This window comes from Opisthocomus hoazin, chromosome 15 (genome assembly GCF_030867145.1).
Source record: "Opisthocomus hoazin isolate bOpiHoa1 chromosome 15, bOpiHoa1.hap1, whole genome shotgun sequence".
NCBI classification, from domain to species: Eukaryota; Metazoa; Chordata; class Aves; order Opisthocomiformes; family Opisthocomidae; genus Opisthocomus; species Opisthocomus hoazin.
Genome location: NC_134428.1, coordinates 19,212,445 through 19,228,302, shown reverse-complemented (window position 1 = coordinate 19,228,302; position 15,858 = coordinate 19,212,445). Strand labels below are relative to the sequence as shown.

At 42.8% G+C, this 15,858-nt stretch overlaps 1 protein-coding gene across 3 annotated transcripts in view; it reads left to right on the top strand.

Annotated features, from left to right (window-relative positions):
* The window catches only part of PRKAR1B (protein kinase cAMP-dependent type I regulatory subunit beta), a 104,074-nt gene that overhangs the window by 1,835 nt on the left and 86,381 nt on the right, over positions 1 to 15,858 (top strand). Inside the window, exons 1-3 of one of the 3 annotated variants that reach the window (XM_075437046.1) lie at positions 116 to 185; positions 1,271 to 1,454; positions 14,249 to 14,419. In XM_075437046.1, the coding sequence (XP_075293161.1) occupies positions 1,278 to 1,454; positions 14,249 to 14,419 (348 nt within the window). In that variant the 5' untranslated portion in view covers positions 116 to 185; positions 1,271 to 1,277. Of the gene's footprint in view, positions 1 to 115; positions 186 to 320; positions 405 to 1,270; positions 1,455 to 14,248; positions 14,420 to 15,858 lie in introns of those variants that run through there. The other 2 variants (XM_075437045.1, XM_075437047.1) reach the window with 2 other exon arrangements.

Here is a 15,858-nt window from a genome sequence, read left to right as displayed (position 1 = left end):
ACCTTCCACGGCCGTGCCCGTCCCCCACGGCCAGGCTCCCGCTCACGGCCAGGCCGCTGCCCTGTGTGGCCAGCCCGTCCCCCGCGGTCAGGCGCGTCCCCCGGGGCCGGCCCTCAGCGCGGCGGCGCGGGCAGCCCGCTCGGACCGGGCCGGTGCCGCCTCTCCCGCGGAGGCCGCGCCCGCCGGTGAGTGACGGCAGCGGGACTTCCTGCGGGCGAGCGGCGGCGGGGCCTGAGCCTTTGTGCGGGAGGGGAGGGGAGGGTCCCCGCGGCCCCGGGAGGGCGGCGAGGGGAGGAGGCGGCGGCGGCTGCAGTGCGGAGCCCGGCAGGGGAGCGCCTTCCTCCGCCTCCGCCGCCGGGAAGGAGAGAGGAGCCGCCGCCGCTCAGCCGGCTCCAGCCGCCCAGGTATTTACCGGCCCGCTCCGTCCGTCCCCCGGCAGCGCTGGCCGAGCCCGGCCGGGCGCGGGACCCGGGAAGGGCCGTTCTGCCGGCCCGGGCCGCGGGGATGCGCTGCCTCGGGGGGGCGGGGGCCGCCCGGCCGGGCCCGGGGGCTGCTCCTCGGCTCTTGCCGCCTCCCGGGGCCTGTCACGGGGCCGGGGGCGGCCCGGCCGCCGTGCCCGCTGGCCCCGCTCGGCCTCCGCCGGCCCCGGGGCTCCGGCGTCTCGGGCGGGCCCGGTGTAGAAGCTGCCCCCGCAGGTTTTGGTGTGCTGGCGGGGGGAAATAAAGAGGGGTTTGGGTTTGTTTCCCCCCCCCCCCCCCCCCGGCTACCGAGCTTCCCTTTGGGCGGCTCTGCCCCCTCTTCCCCATCTCCCCAGGGCCCGGGAAGGGTCCTTCGCTGGGAAAGGAGGAGATGTTAAAATTCACCAAAAATCCTTCTGTTGCAGAAAACTGGGCTTCTGGCGGCTGGAAGGGAGTCCCCAAGGAAACAGAAAAGGAAGGCTTTATGCTGTCATTTAACAGCTGTCTCTGAAACTCACGGCCTTGTGTGATTAATCGAGCCGTTATTTCCAAAGGTTGACCACTGTCTAGAAGTTAAAATGCTCTTTGTATGTACTTAGTGGTATGTCGATCATACAAAGGTGACACGGTTCAGCATTTCCACATACAGCCCCAGAACCTTAAAATTTTCAGAATCGATAGCTCCTGAACAGGCAACAGGCAGTATTAAAATGTCTTTGCTCCTCCAGATCTCTCTGACAAAGGATTTGGGAACCGTTTCTTATCTCTTTCTTGCACCATTTTCTTACCTATGTCTGTTTTCTGTTTACAAGCCTGAAGATGGCTGCTGCTTCTTCCTGCAGTGTGGAAGAAGATGAGAGCCTGAAGGGATGTGAACTCTATGTGCAGAAGCACAACATCCAACAGATTTTGAAAGAGTGCATTGTAAACCTTTGCATAGCAAAGCCCGACCGACCCATGAAGTTCCTCAGAGAACACTTTGAAAAATTAGAAAAGGTCAGTGATTTTCCGGTGACTTATGATTTTTCCAGCTGAAAAAGATGGTTTGAAAAGTTTCAAATATGTTTGTACATTTTTCCTTTTAAATTTTCAATTATCAGGCTACTGTTAAAAAACAGGCTATTAGAAGGAAAAAAACAACCCTTTCTTTGCTGATGTATACTATAATACTGACTACTGTATAGAATATTTTGTGCATACACCGAGATTATAATTTCCCATCGAACTGCACTTGTTAAAAATGACCCAGTCTATTGCAAGCATGCTTTGTGTTATGATACATGGTGTCCTGAACTTTCATCTATGGGAACAACCTGCCTGCCAGAGCAAAAGATGCTGTTCCCTTTTTATTCCAGTGTCAGGTGACATGGCTTTCCCTTGCCCTAGAGCTGAATAAAATCAGGGAAGAACCAGCAAGCTTTGAAAATCGTTGAACAGTTTGCCATTTAGTTTTACTGCTCACGCCTGTCTGCGCTGCTTATCCCAGGATCCTCCAACAAGAGCTGCGTTCAGAGAGGCTGAATATATTTTGACTGTCTTCAAAAGCGGCGTAGAGGGGGAAACATTTTAAAACATTCTCAGACAAATTCTTACTAAAGCCTGTGGGTCCCTATTGCAGGAGTAGCATGTTGTGTGAGCACAACTTTTCTCTGGGGATGAGATTTCTCCAGAAATAAATGGGAGCACAGGGCTGCAAGTTGTTCGTTATACAAATCCTCAGTCTGCCAGAGACTTTATTCATATACTTAGTTTAAGAAGAGGATTATTTGCTTTTTTTGAAGGAAGCATCTAAAGGTTATAGGCTTAAGATAGGAGTTTTATGTGGTTTTTTCCTTCTAGAGACAGAATTTTGTAAGGACAGAGCAAAAACAATAATAACTAGTGAATAATACATAAAGCTGATATAATACAGGTGATATAAGCATTTTATACATCTCATTATCTGCTTTTCAGGTAAACTTTTGTACAGGTGAATATATGCCAAATTTGTGTAGCTTTGGAAAAATGCAAACATTGCATTTTGATGGAAACCCAGTAAGAATGCCTGGAACATCAGGGAGGGGTAGAAAGTACAAGGTGTTTTTTAGTTGTAATGCCTATTATTAAAAAAAAAACCTCTTAATTCTGCATATGCTAAACTTCTGAGACCCAAGACCCATTTCAAGAGGGTGAAATCTGTTGAATTTCCTTTATCGTGTTACGAATTGTGATCTGTCTTAGTGCGTGCAATTCCAGGCTTCCTGTCTAGAAGAATGGACACCTTTATGCAAAACATATTAAAATATGCTGTAGTATTTTAGAATATTCTCCACAGCTAGTGGGGTTACTTGAGTTGTTGTACCTGGGGGGGTTTGGCTTTATTGGTCTAAACACAGTACATTGTACAAACACAGTAAAGTGTACACACAATTGAGACAGGAAGGCAGTTCCTACCCTTGAGAAATTATATATTCTTTCATGTAATCTCCTGTTATTTCCCAAAGAACAGCACATACCAGAATTCTGTAGCAGGATATTGATCAGGATGCAAACCCAGATGCTGCTGGATATTGCTTGTCACGAAAGGAGATGATTAGAAATACTCAGTCTCAAGGTATCAAATCCAGTGACTAGCATGCTTAGTATGGAAGGAAGCAATCTTGCTGACTCTGTAGAGCAGCCTGGGGGCTAAGCCTGCTGAGTCTAAAGGCTTTAGGGTGCTTCTGGAGGTTTCCAGCACTGTAATTCTTGTTCCTACAGCAGTTTGACCTCCTTGTCCGACACCTCTGAGGACTTTCTTGAGATGGATTGCACTGTGGAGGATTTTCTGCTGTAGGATAATATTTTCACTTGTTCCGTTGCTTAATAACTGTTCAAGGAGGGCTTGTAAAGATAGAAAAATAATTTCAATGAGTTTTACCTTGTTTTTAGAAGACACTTGTCATATATAAGTACTCTGAAGAATCTTAATTGTGAATTTAGCAATTTCCTGTAACAGATTTTTGCATGTGAATGAGCAGTACACTGATATGGCAGGTTTGTTATTAGCTACTTTAATTTTGGCCCTGTGTAGGGAGAGAAATGAAAATCTTTGGGTTTAAGCACAATTTTCTAAACAGAGTCATGCATTTTTCCACCAAAGTGTGATATCTTGGGGTTATTTTCCAAACTTGTTAAAATAGACAACACGTTCTACTGAAGAGAGCAGTAGAATAACAGCGTATCTGTCTAAAATTCCTGTGGGCAGTTTAAAGATGAAGTGTGGATTATTTTTCAAGTGGTTAAAAAAGGAGCTTACGGAAATCGTGTAGAGCTCAATCCACATCAATGTACTGGAGCTACTTCAGAGGTGAATAAAAAAAAAAAGTTTATTTCATTTTGCTTAACTACATGTCATAAAATCAACTCAGAAAAGCAAGATTTTATATCATGTGCAAGATGAGACCAGATCATAAATGCTTTTCATCTTTCTTCTGATGACATCAGAGGTAGGTCCATTGCCTTCAGCCTTCATCTGTGCTGCTAAGTGAAGAAGGGCCAGGGACTAACCCCTGACCCCACAACAGTAACTGGCTACAGATAGACTTCTTAGGTCTAACATGTCTAGGAGCAGGTTTGTTTTGGCAGGAGTGAGTTCAAGCAGCTCAGAACAGAGCCAGGAAATGAGCTAATAGTTGAGGGATGTGGACTGTCTTGGGCTAGTATTCAGGTCTCCGGCTGGGCCATTTTTTATTTCACAGTATAGACATGGCCTGAGAGGGCTGTAAAGTGAGAACATGAATAAATATTACGAATAAAGTGTTAGAGATTGAGGTTTGATGTTTGATTCTGCAGTCATCGTTTTCCACTGGAGAAGTGCCAAGGTTAGAAAGAAATGCCTGATGCGTTTTTCAGTTTATTCGTATCAAGTACAATCTTAAAAAAATTTAATTCTGAGAATAATTGTAGGAGAACTTCAGCAGATATTTTTCTGCTCACTTAATACTGTCAGGACCTGGTTGTCTTAAGATGCCAGTAATTTCTGGGAATCTGCCTAAGTTTCTATATTCTGAAGGTTGCATGTCAGTTTTCGTATGCTGTGACCTACAAACTTCAAGATGACATCTACTCTGATCATGTTAACAGTTACTTTGTAAAAGTCTGTAACATTCCATTGAGCACAGAAAAGAGTTGAAAACAGTTTAAATACCTGAGATTTAAAAAATTATGTAGTGTTTGGAGTAATTTGTTTTACATTTGCCTGTGACTGTATAGAACTTCTTCTTGGTGGATGGGATGAGGAAAACCTTTCCCTTAGGGGTATTAATTGGCTTTTTTAGAGTGGAGGAATAGATGTTAGCTAAGAAACTATGGCATTATTTTAACAGCTGTAATTAGATCTTGTTTACTTGAGGACTAAAGAAGGCAGAGCAGAAAAAACTGAGAACCCATCTTTTATCTCCGGTTCTTACCTTATGTAAAAAAGTTAATTACTAAGAAGTTGGAGGCAGAGCCTTTTGTTTTCAGCTATACCGAGACTGCAAAACTTTCATTAGTGTCAGGCTGTTTAGTGCCATGATTATATGATCAAAGGTGGAGTTGTCTTGCCAGGCTAAGCTAGACTGTAGTTCAGCAGGAAAAAATTACAGTAAAGAGTAGAGCTAATGAAGAAAATGGCACAGAAGAAGGGGAAGCAGCAGGACCCTGCAGGATTTGTTTAGGCATTACCAAGTACTTTGCTGAAGCCATTCTGCATGCAGTGTATTTCAGAGCGGTGGCTTTGCTAGCTGAGCCAGGTGGTCTTTGCTGATACCCTCTGGACCTGAGCACTCTGCTGGGCCCTGCTATGGCCCTGTGCACATACAAGAAATACTGTCTTGTGCATACTGAGCTTGCTGTCTTGGATTGCTGTGGATTGGCAGTGGGTTTATGGACTCAGGCTGATGCTGCGTGTCTTAAGGTACCATCCAAAAAGAGGGTTTTAGAAAAACCGGGGCTTTACCGTCAGTAATTAAATAAAGCAAAATGATATTATCTGCATAGCTCCACCTGGTGATGTTAGGCGGTATTGCACACAGACCTGCTCAGAAAAAGGCTTTCGTGCGACAGATTTGCTGTAAACTAGCACTGAGAAGAAAGTCTGTCATAAACTACAAATTCACTCACTGTTAGTAAAATACAGTGTATTTATTTGTCATAAAGAGTTTCAGAATCAAGGGTATTTCAGCATCAAAATTTGAGCATAAGGCTTTTCTTCTGCAACAGTAGTCTCTCCCAGTACTGACATTTTGTCACAACAAGTTTTTCAATCAATGATTTGCTCCAGAAGCTCCCAAAACAATGAAATTCATTCTTATAAGTACAGGTGATTATGCTAAATACAGCTCATTCCTTTAAGATAAGCGAGGGAGATGTTATGGATTGGAAGGAAAATCCTACGGAGGCAAAACTATCAAGAAAATGCATTAACTAAGCAGTTTGATAAAGACTAATACAACAGATATTTCTGTATCTTTCAAAGCCTGCAAAGCAGACAAGTGGTATCTGCTCGGTGGTCAGAAATGTAGTTGAAGCATGTGGGAACATACCTGAGCTACCCGAGACACTGATAGCAACGCTGTGGTGGGAGCACCGGGTGCCCGTGCTCTGTGTGGCTGTGGTTGAGTAGGCTTGGGCAGCCTCTGCTCCTGCCACTCCGCTGATACCAGTACCGGAGAGAGCTGGATGAAAATCAGCTCAGGTTGGACCTCTGTGTTGCCGTAGTCAGCCACAGGCAGTGTTATGAGAGGTGGCAGCTTTTTTGGAACAGGTGAAGGAAAAACTAGGTGAATTTTTAAGACCCCCTCAGGCAAGCTTTCCTAAACACAGGTTTAGGGAAGTCTGGAGGATGAAGGGGATAAGAACAGAAAGAGAAGAAAAGTTTTTTCCCTAAGAAATAAAATTGGTTAGAAGTGAAGCCATGCTTTTATGAGCTTGTGCAGAACATGTTTGAGTGTTGCTGAGCTCCCTGTTTACTTTGTGGGTCTACAAGTGTGAGTAACTTTCCCGGTCTCAATGTCAAAAACTAACAAAAATGGAGTGCAGTGATGGAACGAGAAGGAGATTTGTCTGGATGTCGTCTTTGTTTCACATCTCAAGCTGTCATGTTTTACATTCATCAGGATACTTAATCCGTGTTAATCTTTAAGCATCTAAGTGGCTTTAAAGAAACAGGTTCATCTTAGCTTTAAACACATGAATGAAATACCTTGCCAAGTTCATGTAAAATTAAAAATGGTGCCGCATCAGGCACTGTCTGATGGGAGATTTCACTAGATCACAACAGACTTTGGGGAAGTGCTTGACACCAACGGGCCTTTACAGCTAGTAACAGGTATGCACACATATTTGCCCCAGCTGACTGCAGCCTTTTGTAGGCTCCCAAACAGATGTTGGGGCCCTCAAGCTTTATTTTACCAGTCGATTTTTGAAAAAAAAGTTTGTCTGGGTTTAAGTCCCGCCTGTGTTGGAGTCCATGGCTGCAGAACTGGCTGAGCACCTCCTGCTTGTCTGCAGCTCAGCAAATCCTTCACTAATCTTTTGAGAGGCCGGTCAGGCTACATAGCAGCTCACCTCGGAGAAGGTAAAACTCCAGATTCAGGGGTGTGAGCGTTTTGAGGCTGTACTCCTGCAATTCCTCATCATTCTCTGTGTTTTACAGTCGGACAAAACGCTCAAACAGCTACCAACCCTTTCCATTACAACCGGTTGCTTAGCCAAGGCGAGGCAGTAGCTTTTCTGGAAGGTACTAAATTATCTTAAAAATAATTTCCTTTTATTCTCTTTCCATTGTAGGAGGTGACCAGAGGTAGTTGAGCCTTTTCTGTGTTCTCACAGTAATTGTTTTAAACCGAGGGACATACCAAACAGAAATGATAGCAAGCAGAAAGACTATGTAAACAAATCATACAAATCAAATCACATTTCCAATATGAGGATGAAGTTTGGTTTTGCTTTTGTTTTTTGGTTAGTTTTCACATAGTTCCTCATTAATATTTTCCTAAATGCAGGAGAAGGTGACTGCTTATTTTTGAATACCTTTTTAATGCTGCATTCGTTCATTTTAATGAGGCACGTAGGGTGGGGATTGAGACTGTCCAACTGGACACCAGTAAGACTGAGTGGAGAACTGCAGTTTTGATAGTGAATTTAAGATTGTTTGAGATTTGACTTTGTTTCAATTAAGAAAAGGACCTTAGATTTTGAAGAGCTCTAGGCAGGGGAATTAATTGCTTTCAGGTGTGCTCTGCTGAGGTCTGCGCCTCTGCGGTTGCCTGCTTGGCAGCCCGTGTTGGAGCTGTACCCTGACAGCTTTGTGAGCTCAAGCTGTTGAGGTTCTGCAGCTCCCGGGAGCTCAGCCCACCAGCTCCGACACCCCTGGGCAAGATGCTGGGGAACTGAGAAAGTGAGCTATGGGAAATTCGAAAGAAAAACATGTCCACAATTATTTTAGCTTGGATTTATTGACAAATTATGAAGAAAAAAATACTTAAGGAGTTGTGAGCATCACACTGAAGTGTTAAAAGGAACACATGGATTCCTGCCCGAGCATGCAATTCATATTGCTATTCAGCCTTAATACCCCTGTGCCAGTGAAGGCACTCATAGCACGTGGAAGTTGTTTTGGGTTTCAAAAATGAGATGCATGTGGAAGGGAGGAGGATGAAAGAGACGAAAAAAAAGCTGAGTGTATATTTAAGGTGGGCAGTCCAGCACACATATTTTCATATTTGTATTAACATCAGATGATTTCTTAGAAGGGAGAATAAATTGAGTAGAGTTTTGTTGAGGAGTAAAAAATGTAGAAATGTTTTAACAGACAATTTCCACTCTGAAATGACTGAGGGAACACAATATTTTGAATAACCAACATTGCTGTCAACAACACATTTGATCTGAGGGCATTAGGATGTTTCTAAATGTTAAGTGAGACTACACAACAGAAGTATTTTAAGGAGCAAAATGGCATACCAGCATTTATGATTCCCTCTTTGTTGATAACCTTAATTATCGGCTATCACTTCCTGTGCTCTGATGGTCCATTTCTACCTCTTACATGTAAGCCTCACTGAGATCAGTGGCGTTTCTCTTGGGTTAAGGGTCCGCTGTGTTAGAAGGCTGGAATAAAAAATAAAAAAGCAGCTTTGGCATTACATATCCAGTGATCAAAAACTTCAGAATGACATAGGTGTTCTAGTTGTTGATGAAAATATGGCATAATATTTAGCATTTTAGTTTGAATTATATTTGTCTAGTAGAAATAGAGCTTTTTTGTGGGCATGTTTCTTCTTATACAAGGTATGCATGCATGCATTGTTACTTGGCTGGATTTTAAAAATCACAAGTGTTGGCTACAGTTCTCTTTGATTATATAAGCTTTTAAGGATCAAAAATATGCTCTGTGTTTTGTAACATAACCTTTCTCACTTTACTGTGAGGCGTATGTACAAAAGTAGGGAAGAGGTGGTGATGGGTTGAGATACTGCAAGACACTGGAGGGGAAGGCAAGAAGTCTTTATCATGTTGCAGGAGGTAAAAGGACACCAATGAAGAGACTCAAGAAGGCGAGCGATGCTGGCAGAGCAGCAGAAGAGTGGGCGGATTTTTGGCAGGATAATTTTGCCTAGATTGGAAATTGGGAATGAACTGAGATGCAGAGAGTCCACCGAGGATGCAGTAGTAGTAATCAAAGTAGTGGATAACTATAGAGTGAATAAATACGTTAGTAGGAGGAGCGGAAGTTAAAGATATTTCTTAATGATGCTGTAGGAGAAAAGGTGGCAACTCCACTGGGAAGGCAGGGGGACAATAGTTGGGATTGCCTGAAAAGTCTCCGCTTACAAGGCTGAATGATCATAAAGATAGTAGAGTCGTCTGTCATGACAAAGGCAAGACTGGAAAGGACGTTACAAAAGACCTCCCAAATTTCTCCGGCTTTCAGTGATGGGATCAGTCAGTCCTGTGCTTCCAACAAAGCGGAGTGCTTTGCCTGTGGCCTTTATTAGTTGCCATAAATCATTGTGTCAGCCTCCAGGAGTGATGGGGCGGTGTTAGAAACCTTCCTGTATCGAGAGCATCTCCTCTGGGTCAATTCCAGTGCAAAGAGAGATTAGTTACGTGCGCACAAGCTATCGTGCACATTTTCTGTTGATAAATAAAAAGCAGATTCCATGTCTGGCAGTCAGAAAACTTTATAAGTGTGCTTGAGGGGAAAAAAAAGAGAAAATACTTCATTTAGAGTATACTTTGTGTTGTTGCTTTTGAATGCAATGAATAAATTGTAGGAAGCAGAGCAGAGATAGTGAGCAGTGATACTGGATGACTGGCTGGCTTTTAAAAGTCTCCTCGGGTTGTTGTTGTAAGGCTGCACAGTTACTTGGAGCCGCCTTGGGTGCTGTTGTTCCTTCAGCTGAAACATCTGAGATTCCAAGCGGTGACAAAGCCTGAAAGGAGAGACCAGGAGAGGAACTACTGGAAGTGAATTTCTGTTCGGAAATGCTCTAGCTGACAAAGAAAGCTTCTGGGTGAGGAAATGTGTGTGCTCTTCAGCAGCAGTCTGAAAGGAAGGGTAAACCTAAAAAGTCTTGGCATTGTGGTTGCTTCACTTGCAGTGTTTAAACTCATTAAAAACTTGTGGAAACATTAATCAGGAAAGGCGCTGACCCCATACACTGAGGACAGCATGCAAAATTCCTGTGTTTTATACCTCAGTCCCTTGTAGCACAAATGTCTTAGCTGAAGGTGGACATTCAAAAGATAAATGGGTCACTGCAGTTGTATTTATTGGTTCTTCTTTCTTTTAATTTGAAACAATGATGGTATATTTTCTTTCCTTTCCAGTTTATTGTCGTTGAAGCCAGTGATAGTATTCTGGCTTCACCATCCATCTCCCCCAGAAATCCCAGGAAAGACTTTTGTTCACAGCTTTAGCTAGGTTTTTGGTCACTTGTGACATGGTTTGAAAAGAAGTAGGATTAGATTCTGTATATATGAAATAGGGTGTTCTTGTCACACAGTGGTGTTGTTTTGTAGATTTGGGGTGTGTTAGTACATCGTTGCATGGGACTGTGACAGTGACACTGGAGGCTTCAGTCAGCAGCACACATGTGATCCCCCTGCTGCCGTTTAAGACCCCCTAAATTCTGTGCGATGTCCACTGGGGCTGCCAGATGTGCCACAGCGTGAGACTCATGTCCTTCTCAGCCGGCAGCTGAAAGCCAAGCGAGGTCACCCAAAATGGCATTGGACTAGGGATAGCTATATCAGACCTGACACATCCTACAAGTCAGGAGCATGTCCCCTGAAGCCAGCGCAGATACTGGTGTGAAGGGAAGAGCAAGATTCTCACTGGGGCTTCCGCAAACGCAATTACACTGTTTTGCGGTTGTGTCTTCCATGTGTTTTCTCATTTTAAGGTGGACATAATTGGGCAATATGATTGTGAATTGTCTGTGCCATCAGAATAGAGAGTGAGATTGCTTGTTGTCATGACAACAAAAGATGGTGAGGTGTTTACTTGAAAGTGAGTTCTGCACAAGCGTTCACATCAAGCTGTGTCTGATGATCAGTGTTTGAAGAACTGTTCTTCAGAGAGTCCATTCCTCCTTTAAAATATTTGCTGTATTTGTGCAGTTTTACCACAGGATATATGGAAGATGGCTTTTTGAAAGCTTAACCCAGGACAGAGCGTACGCTTTTATTTTCAAAAGGCACTGTTTAGTTCAGTAATGGAAATCCTACCTAGACTACAGATAGCGGCATATGGAAAAGCCAGCCAGTCAACTATCTGCTGTTTATATAAAAGGAGTTTGTAGCGAAGAGACTTCCTTTTAAAATGAATCATATGGTAACTCACTTTTATAATCCTTTAATATCTTTTTGGCTTTAAAAGGTATTTGGGTTTAAGAGCATGCTTTCTGATATTAATTTTATCTCACTGAGCTTTCTTTCATGTATAAATCTGTGCTGGGGCAGAGGAGATATTATTTATAATTCCTTGGAAGTGCCTTTTATACAATGTGTACTGAGAAAGAAGTGTGTATTTGATATTCAAATGGGGCAAAGTACTGCTCTTCTCTATGAGTAAATATGCTATGTATAAAAAGACCTGTGTAAGTGCTGCATACCATTAAATAGTTACCCGACTGCCTTCTTGTTGTAGTTACATTTTAGTGTACTTTCAGTTGCTTATTGTCCAGAGAGGTCTTCATTACCTTTCAGTTAAGCTTGTGAAGCAGGTGTATTTAGTGGTCTTCGCTTGATATGAACAGGGGATGTTACACTATCAGAGAGATATGTAAACTACATTAGCCAGTAATATTATCTGAAATTCTTCAGTCATAGTTTCGATTTTGATGAGTAGGTATTAAGTATAATGAAAATATGTAGCACACATACTTTTATGTTAATTGTTTGTGTCTCTGCAAGTGCAGAATTGTAATTAAGGAATCTAGAGGCAGTCAGAGAGGAGTTTTGTGTGGGGAAAATGTTGATAAGAGTGCTGAAATAGGACTTGCAGTTCTTACGCAACAGGAAAATCTAGTCCAGTACTGCAGTTTGAAATTTGAATTGGAAAGGAAAAAGTTTCAGGAAGGTGTTAGTTAATACATCTGAAGTTAGCTTTTTTTTCTGTTTTACAGCACCTAGCTCAACTGTGTTATGGCCCAGGAGTTGTGGTGGTGTCATCCCACTTAAAAAAACCCCTGATCTCAGAAGCAATTTGGCACTTTCTGAGGCAGGTCAGAATCTTAAAAGGTCAGATTTTTAGCCAGCCCTCTACATTTTATCTCTGTGCTTGTGTCTTAAATGTTTCAGTAGTCCTTTAATCACAACTAGAATGTGTGACTTGTTACTTTGAATTATGCAGCATGGGAAATACTGTTTAGTTATTTATTTCAAGTAGCAGTTTAGTTATTTATTTCAAGTAGCACCAATCAAAGATAGGTGTCAAAGGCTCCTTAGGTTAATGAGAGGGGCATTGTCAGTGATGGTGAAGAAAGAAACTGGAATAAGACCAGAAAAGACAAGTGGCATGACTGGATTTGTCAGACATTTGTAAACATCAATGGCAAAACATACATTAATCATCTGTTTTTCTTGCAAGCTTAAAAATTGTGAACTTGTGCCAGTCTTCTGTACCGCTCTTTTCTGGTGTCATACCTGATGAGTTATCTCTAACTCATTTCCTCTGTCAGTGAGACCAACTGGCCATGTTGGTAATTGGCCACATGTCTAGCGCTGGTGTTCCCAGATCCTCCCTCCTCCACCGACTCCGTGTATTAGCTCTGATTGGAAAGTCTCATTGGAAATTAACTGTGTAAGATAAAGGCCAGCTTCTGGCATCCCTGTCAAAGGAACGTTGGTTTTGTGGGGTGCACAGGGACCTCAGCATTACTGCCTTTTCTTTTGGGTAGCCTGCAGCGCCGCTAATCTGAATTGGCTCAAAAATAGTGGAGTTGTTCAGGGAGCCGTTGGATGATAGGTGGCTACGTGTACGTCAGTCAACATAACCTGGAGACTATCAGGGTGCAGGTTATGCCTGCAGCAATATAATAGATGACAGCAAATAAAATTACTGGACTACTGCTGCAGAGGTTGGCTTCCCTCCTTACAGTGCTCATGTCTCTCCTGCAAGTGCCTGTATCAGACAAGCTGAGGACAGGATGTGTGGTCCATCCCATCTCCAGTTCTCCTCTGCCTTATGCAGGGTCAGTGAAGACTAGGAGGAACCAGCTAAGAAGGCACTGAAGAAGTAGAAGAGGCAGTGTGGTGTGCTGTGATGCCAGGCTGAGGTGGTACCAGGGGGTGGGGAGGTGGGCAGGGAACGAGCAGACAGGCCCCGTTCCTCTGGCTGATAGACATGGAGGATGCAAAAAGAATTTTATTCCTGTGTGCTTTCCCTTCAGTCCCAGGAAGCTGAATGGGAAGAAGAATAGGAGATGGGGGTCTGGGAAAAATGTTGTAATTATGGGTAATCTTGTTTGTCTCAGTTCTTTAGAAGTCAAATAATTCAGTGTATAAATTGACAAAGCCTTGCAACTCTGACCTCCTTTCTTGAAGGTTTTCTATACCCTTTCCTGCTCTTGTTACTATCTCTTCAGGGATTCCCCTTTGTATTTCGTTCTCTATTCCATAAGCATGAAGTCTGGAGAATAACCTCCCTGTTGGCCAGCTGGTGCTAGGCCAGCCATCATTTTTCGTAGTCCTCTGGAGCATACCTTGGATCTTATTGGCTTGGAAGTAGTTGCATTGGTTGTAAATCTGTTATATGGCAGAAAATCTGGCGTAAGCAGCATCTTTATTCTTTCTGGTGATAGTAAGCCTGCAAAGCAGAGCAAGGTGAACGAACCTATCTAATATATTGATGTGTGACTTCTGATATGTTCTTTGTACAAGAGACAAAGGTATGTGGAAACCAACTGAGAAAATAGCAGCTGTGATGTTGGAGAGTAAGCAGAAGAGGCTTATTCTTTTGCTTTCTCAGCCAGGAGTAGCTGCAAAGATATGTCTGCAATTTATAATACATTGGTTTCCATTATATGTAAGAAAGAGTTTAGCGGGTCAGGTATTGGAGTGATGATACCTGTACACACATTGTAGTCAGCGTCACTCCTTCATGCTGCTTGCATTAAATTTTTCATTTTCTTTCAGCAGTATGTGCGTGTAAATTGACAGTCATCCGACTGTAGAATTGAAGGGCTTGCTGAGAGTCGTAAAAGAAGAGTGAATCGACTACATCCAGCAGGTTAGCTGCATGGGTAAGAGATGTTTCATTGTCTCTCTTTGCCTTGCAGGAAGAATGTAAACAAATACTGGCTCGGCAGAAATCCAGTTCCCAGTCTGATTCTCATGATGATGAGATTTCCCCTCCTCCTCCCAACCCAGTGGTAAAAGCCCGGCGCCGGAGAGGGGGGGTCAGTGCGGAAGTGTACACGGAGGAAGATGCTGTTTCTTATGTCAGAAAGGTAATGTGTTGCCATCTGTCTGATTCTGAGATATACAGGACAATCAAGTGACTCATATTTTGCTTGTAATTTGGAATCATGGGTCAGCCTGTAGGATGATGTCCTCATGCCAGCATACGCATGGCTTGACCATCTTCTTCCCACTCAAGTTATTTTGCTAACTCCTTGATGAAGTACTTTGCCCATCAGTGTTGCTTCAGTATTCTCTATTCTTCACCTTCTTGAGACGTGCTGCTCATCTTATTTCCCCCTTTAACAGGGTGGGTAATTCTCAGCCATTTGCTTGATATTCACAGACTCCGGCAGCTTCTAAGTTTTGTCAGAACCTCATAGTTTTGGATAGCAGCCTTTTCTGTTGCTGCATTTACTCCTTTTTTTTTTTTTTTTTTTCCAACAAGTCACTTCTAGCTCAAGCTTTCTTCTAACCTAGGTCATTTAGGCTCCCTAGACCATTCAGACACGTGATCGCCATGTTGATTGCGTACCACCTAACCCATGGGTTTTCGGAAGTCTGTTGACCATACTTGGGCGATTTTATGTGACCGTTGTCTTTGAAGAGCTGCCAGTCCCAAATTAGGTAATTTATTCAGTAGGAGCGCTAATTTGGGCTTCTCTTTTTTTTTTAATTGCCTTTTTCACAAAAACATCTAGCTATGTTATATCCCTGATATCTCTTAATAACTCTGCAAATTATTTTTTTAAACTGGCCAAAGCTTTCAAAGGTTATTAAAAGAGAGACATTACAATAGCATATGTCATGTTTGTTTAGGGAGCTAGGCTAAAAATTCATTTCATAAAGTTGACAGATGCTACTAATGTGCTTTTGTGCATGCCTGGAGTAGCTTTAACCCAAAGAGCTTTTTCTTTATGGGAATACATTTTGTCAGTCACTGTTTTTTTGGCAGATTACTTCTTGCTTCTGCAGTCAGATGTGCTTTTGTCATCTAGTTATGATGCAAGGTCACTAGCTTCACTGGGGATTTCTGTCCTAAGAAACAAAGAATTAAGAGAGCCTTTCATCCTAAGAACAAGTAGGGAGGAGTATTCTTGTGGCAGTTAAATAATGCTTGCAAGTATATAGTAAATTTTAACAACACTGTGGTTAAGCTATTAATGCACTGCACTGTTGAAAAACTTTCATGATACTTTACAAGCCAGTTTCAAACACTTTTCCTTCTGTGCAGTGTGCAGTATCACCCTCAAAAACTTTCATGAAGAGATCCCATTAGTCTCTGCTTCATATGGGCTCCATCTGACTCTTCTGAAAATCAAAGGAAATGCTCCATCCCACACCCCTGAGTAATTCTTTTATGTTTATAATGGAACCTGAAGTTAACTTTGTTTTCTTCCTTTTTCAACAGTGATGCCAGTAAGCCCTGACAGTAGCATGGGTAGGCAAGAGCCAGAAGAAGCAATACAGATAATATTCTGTGTGTTCT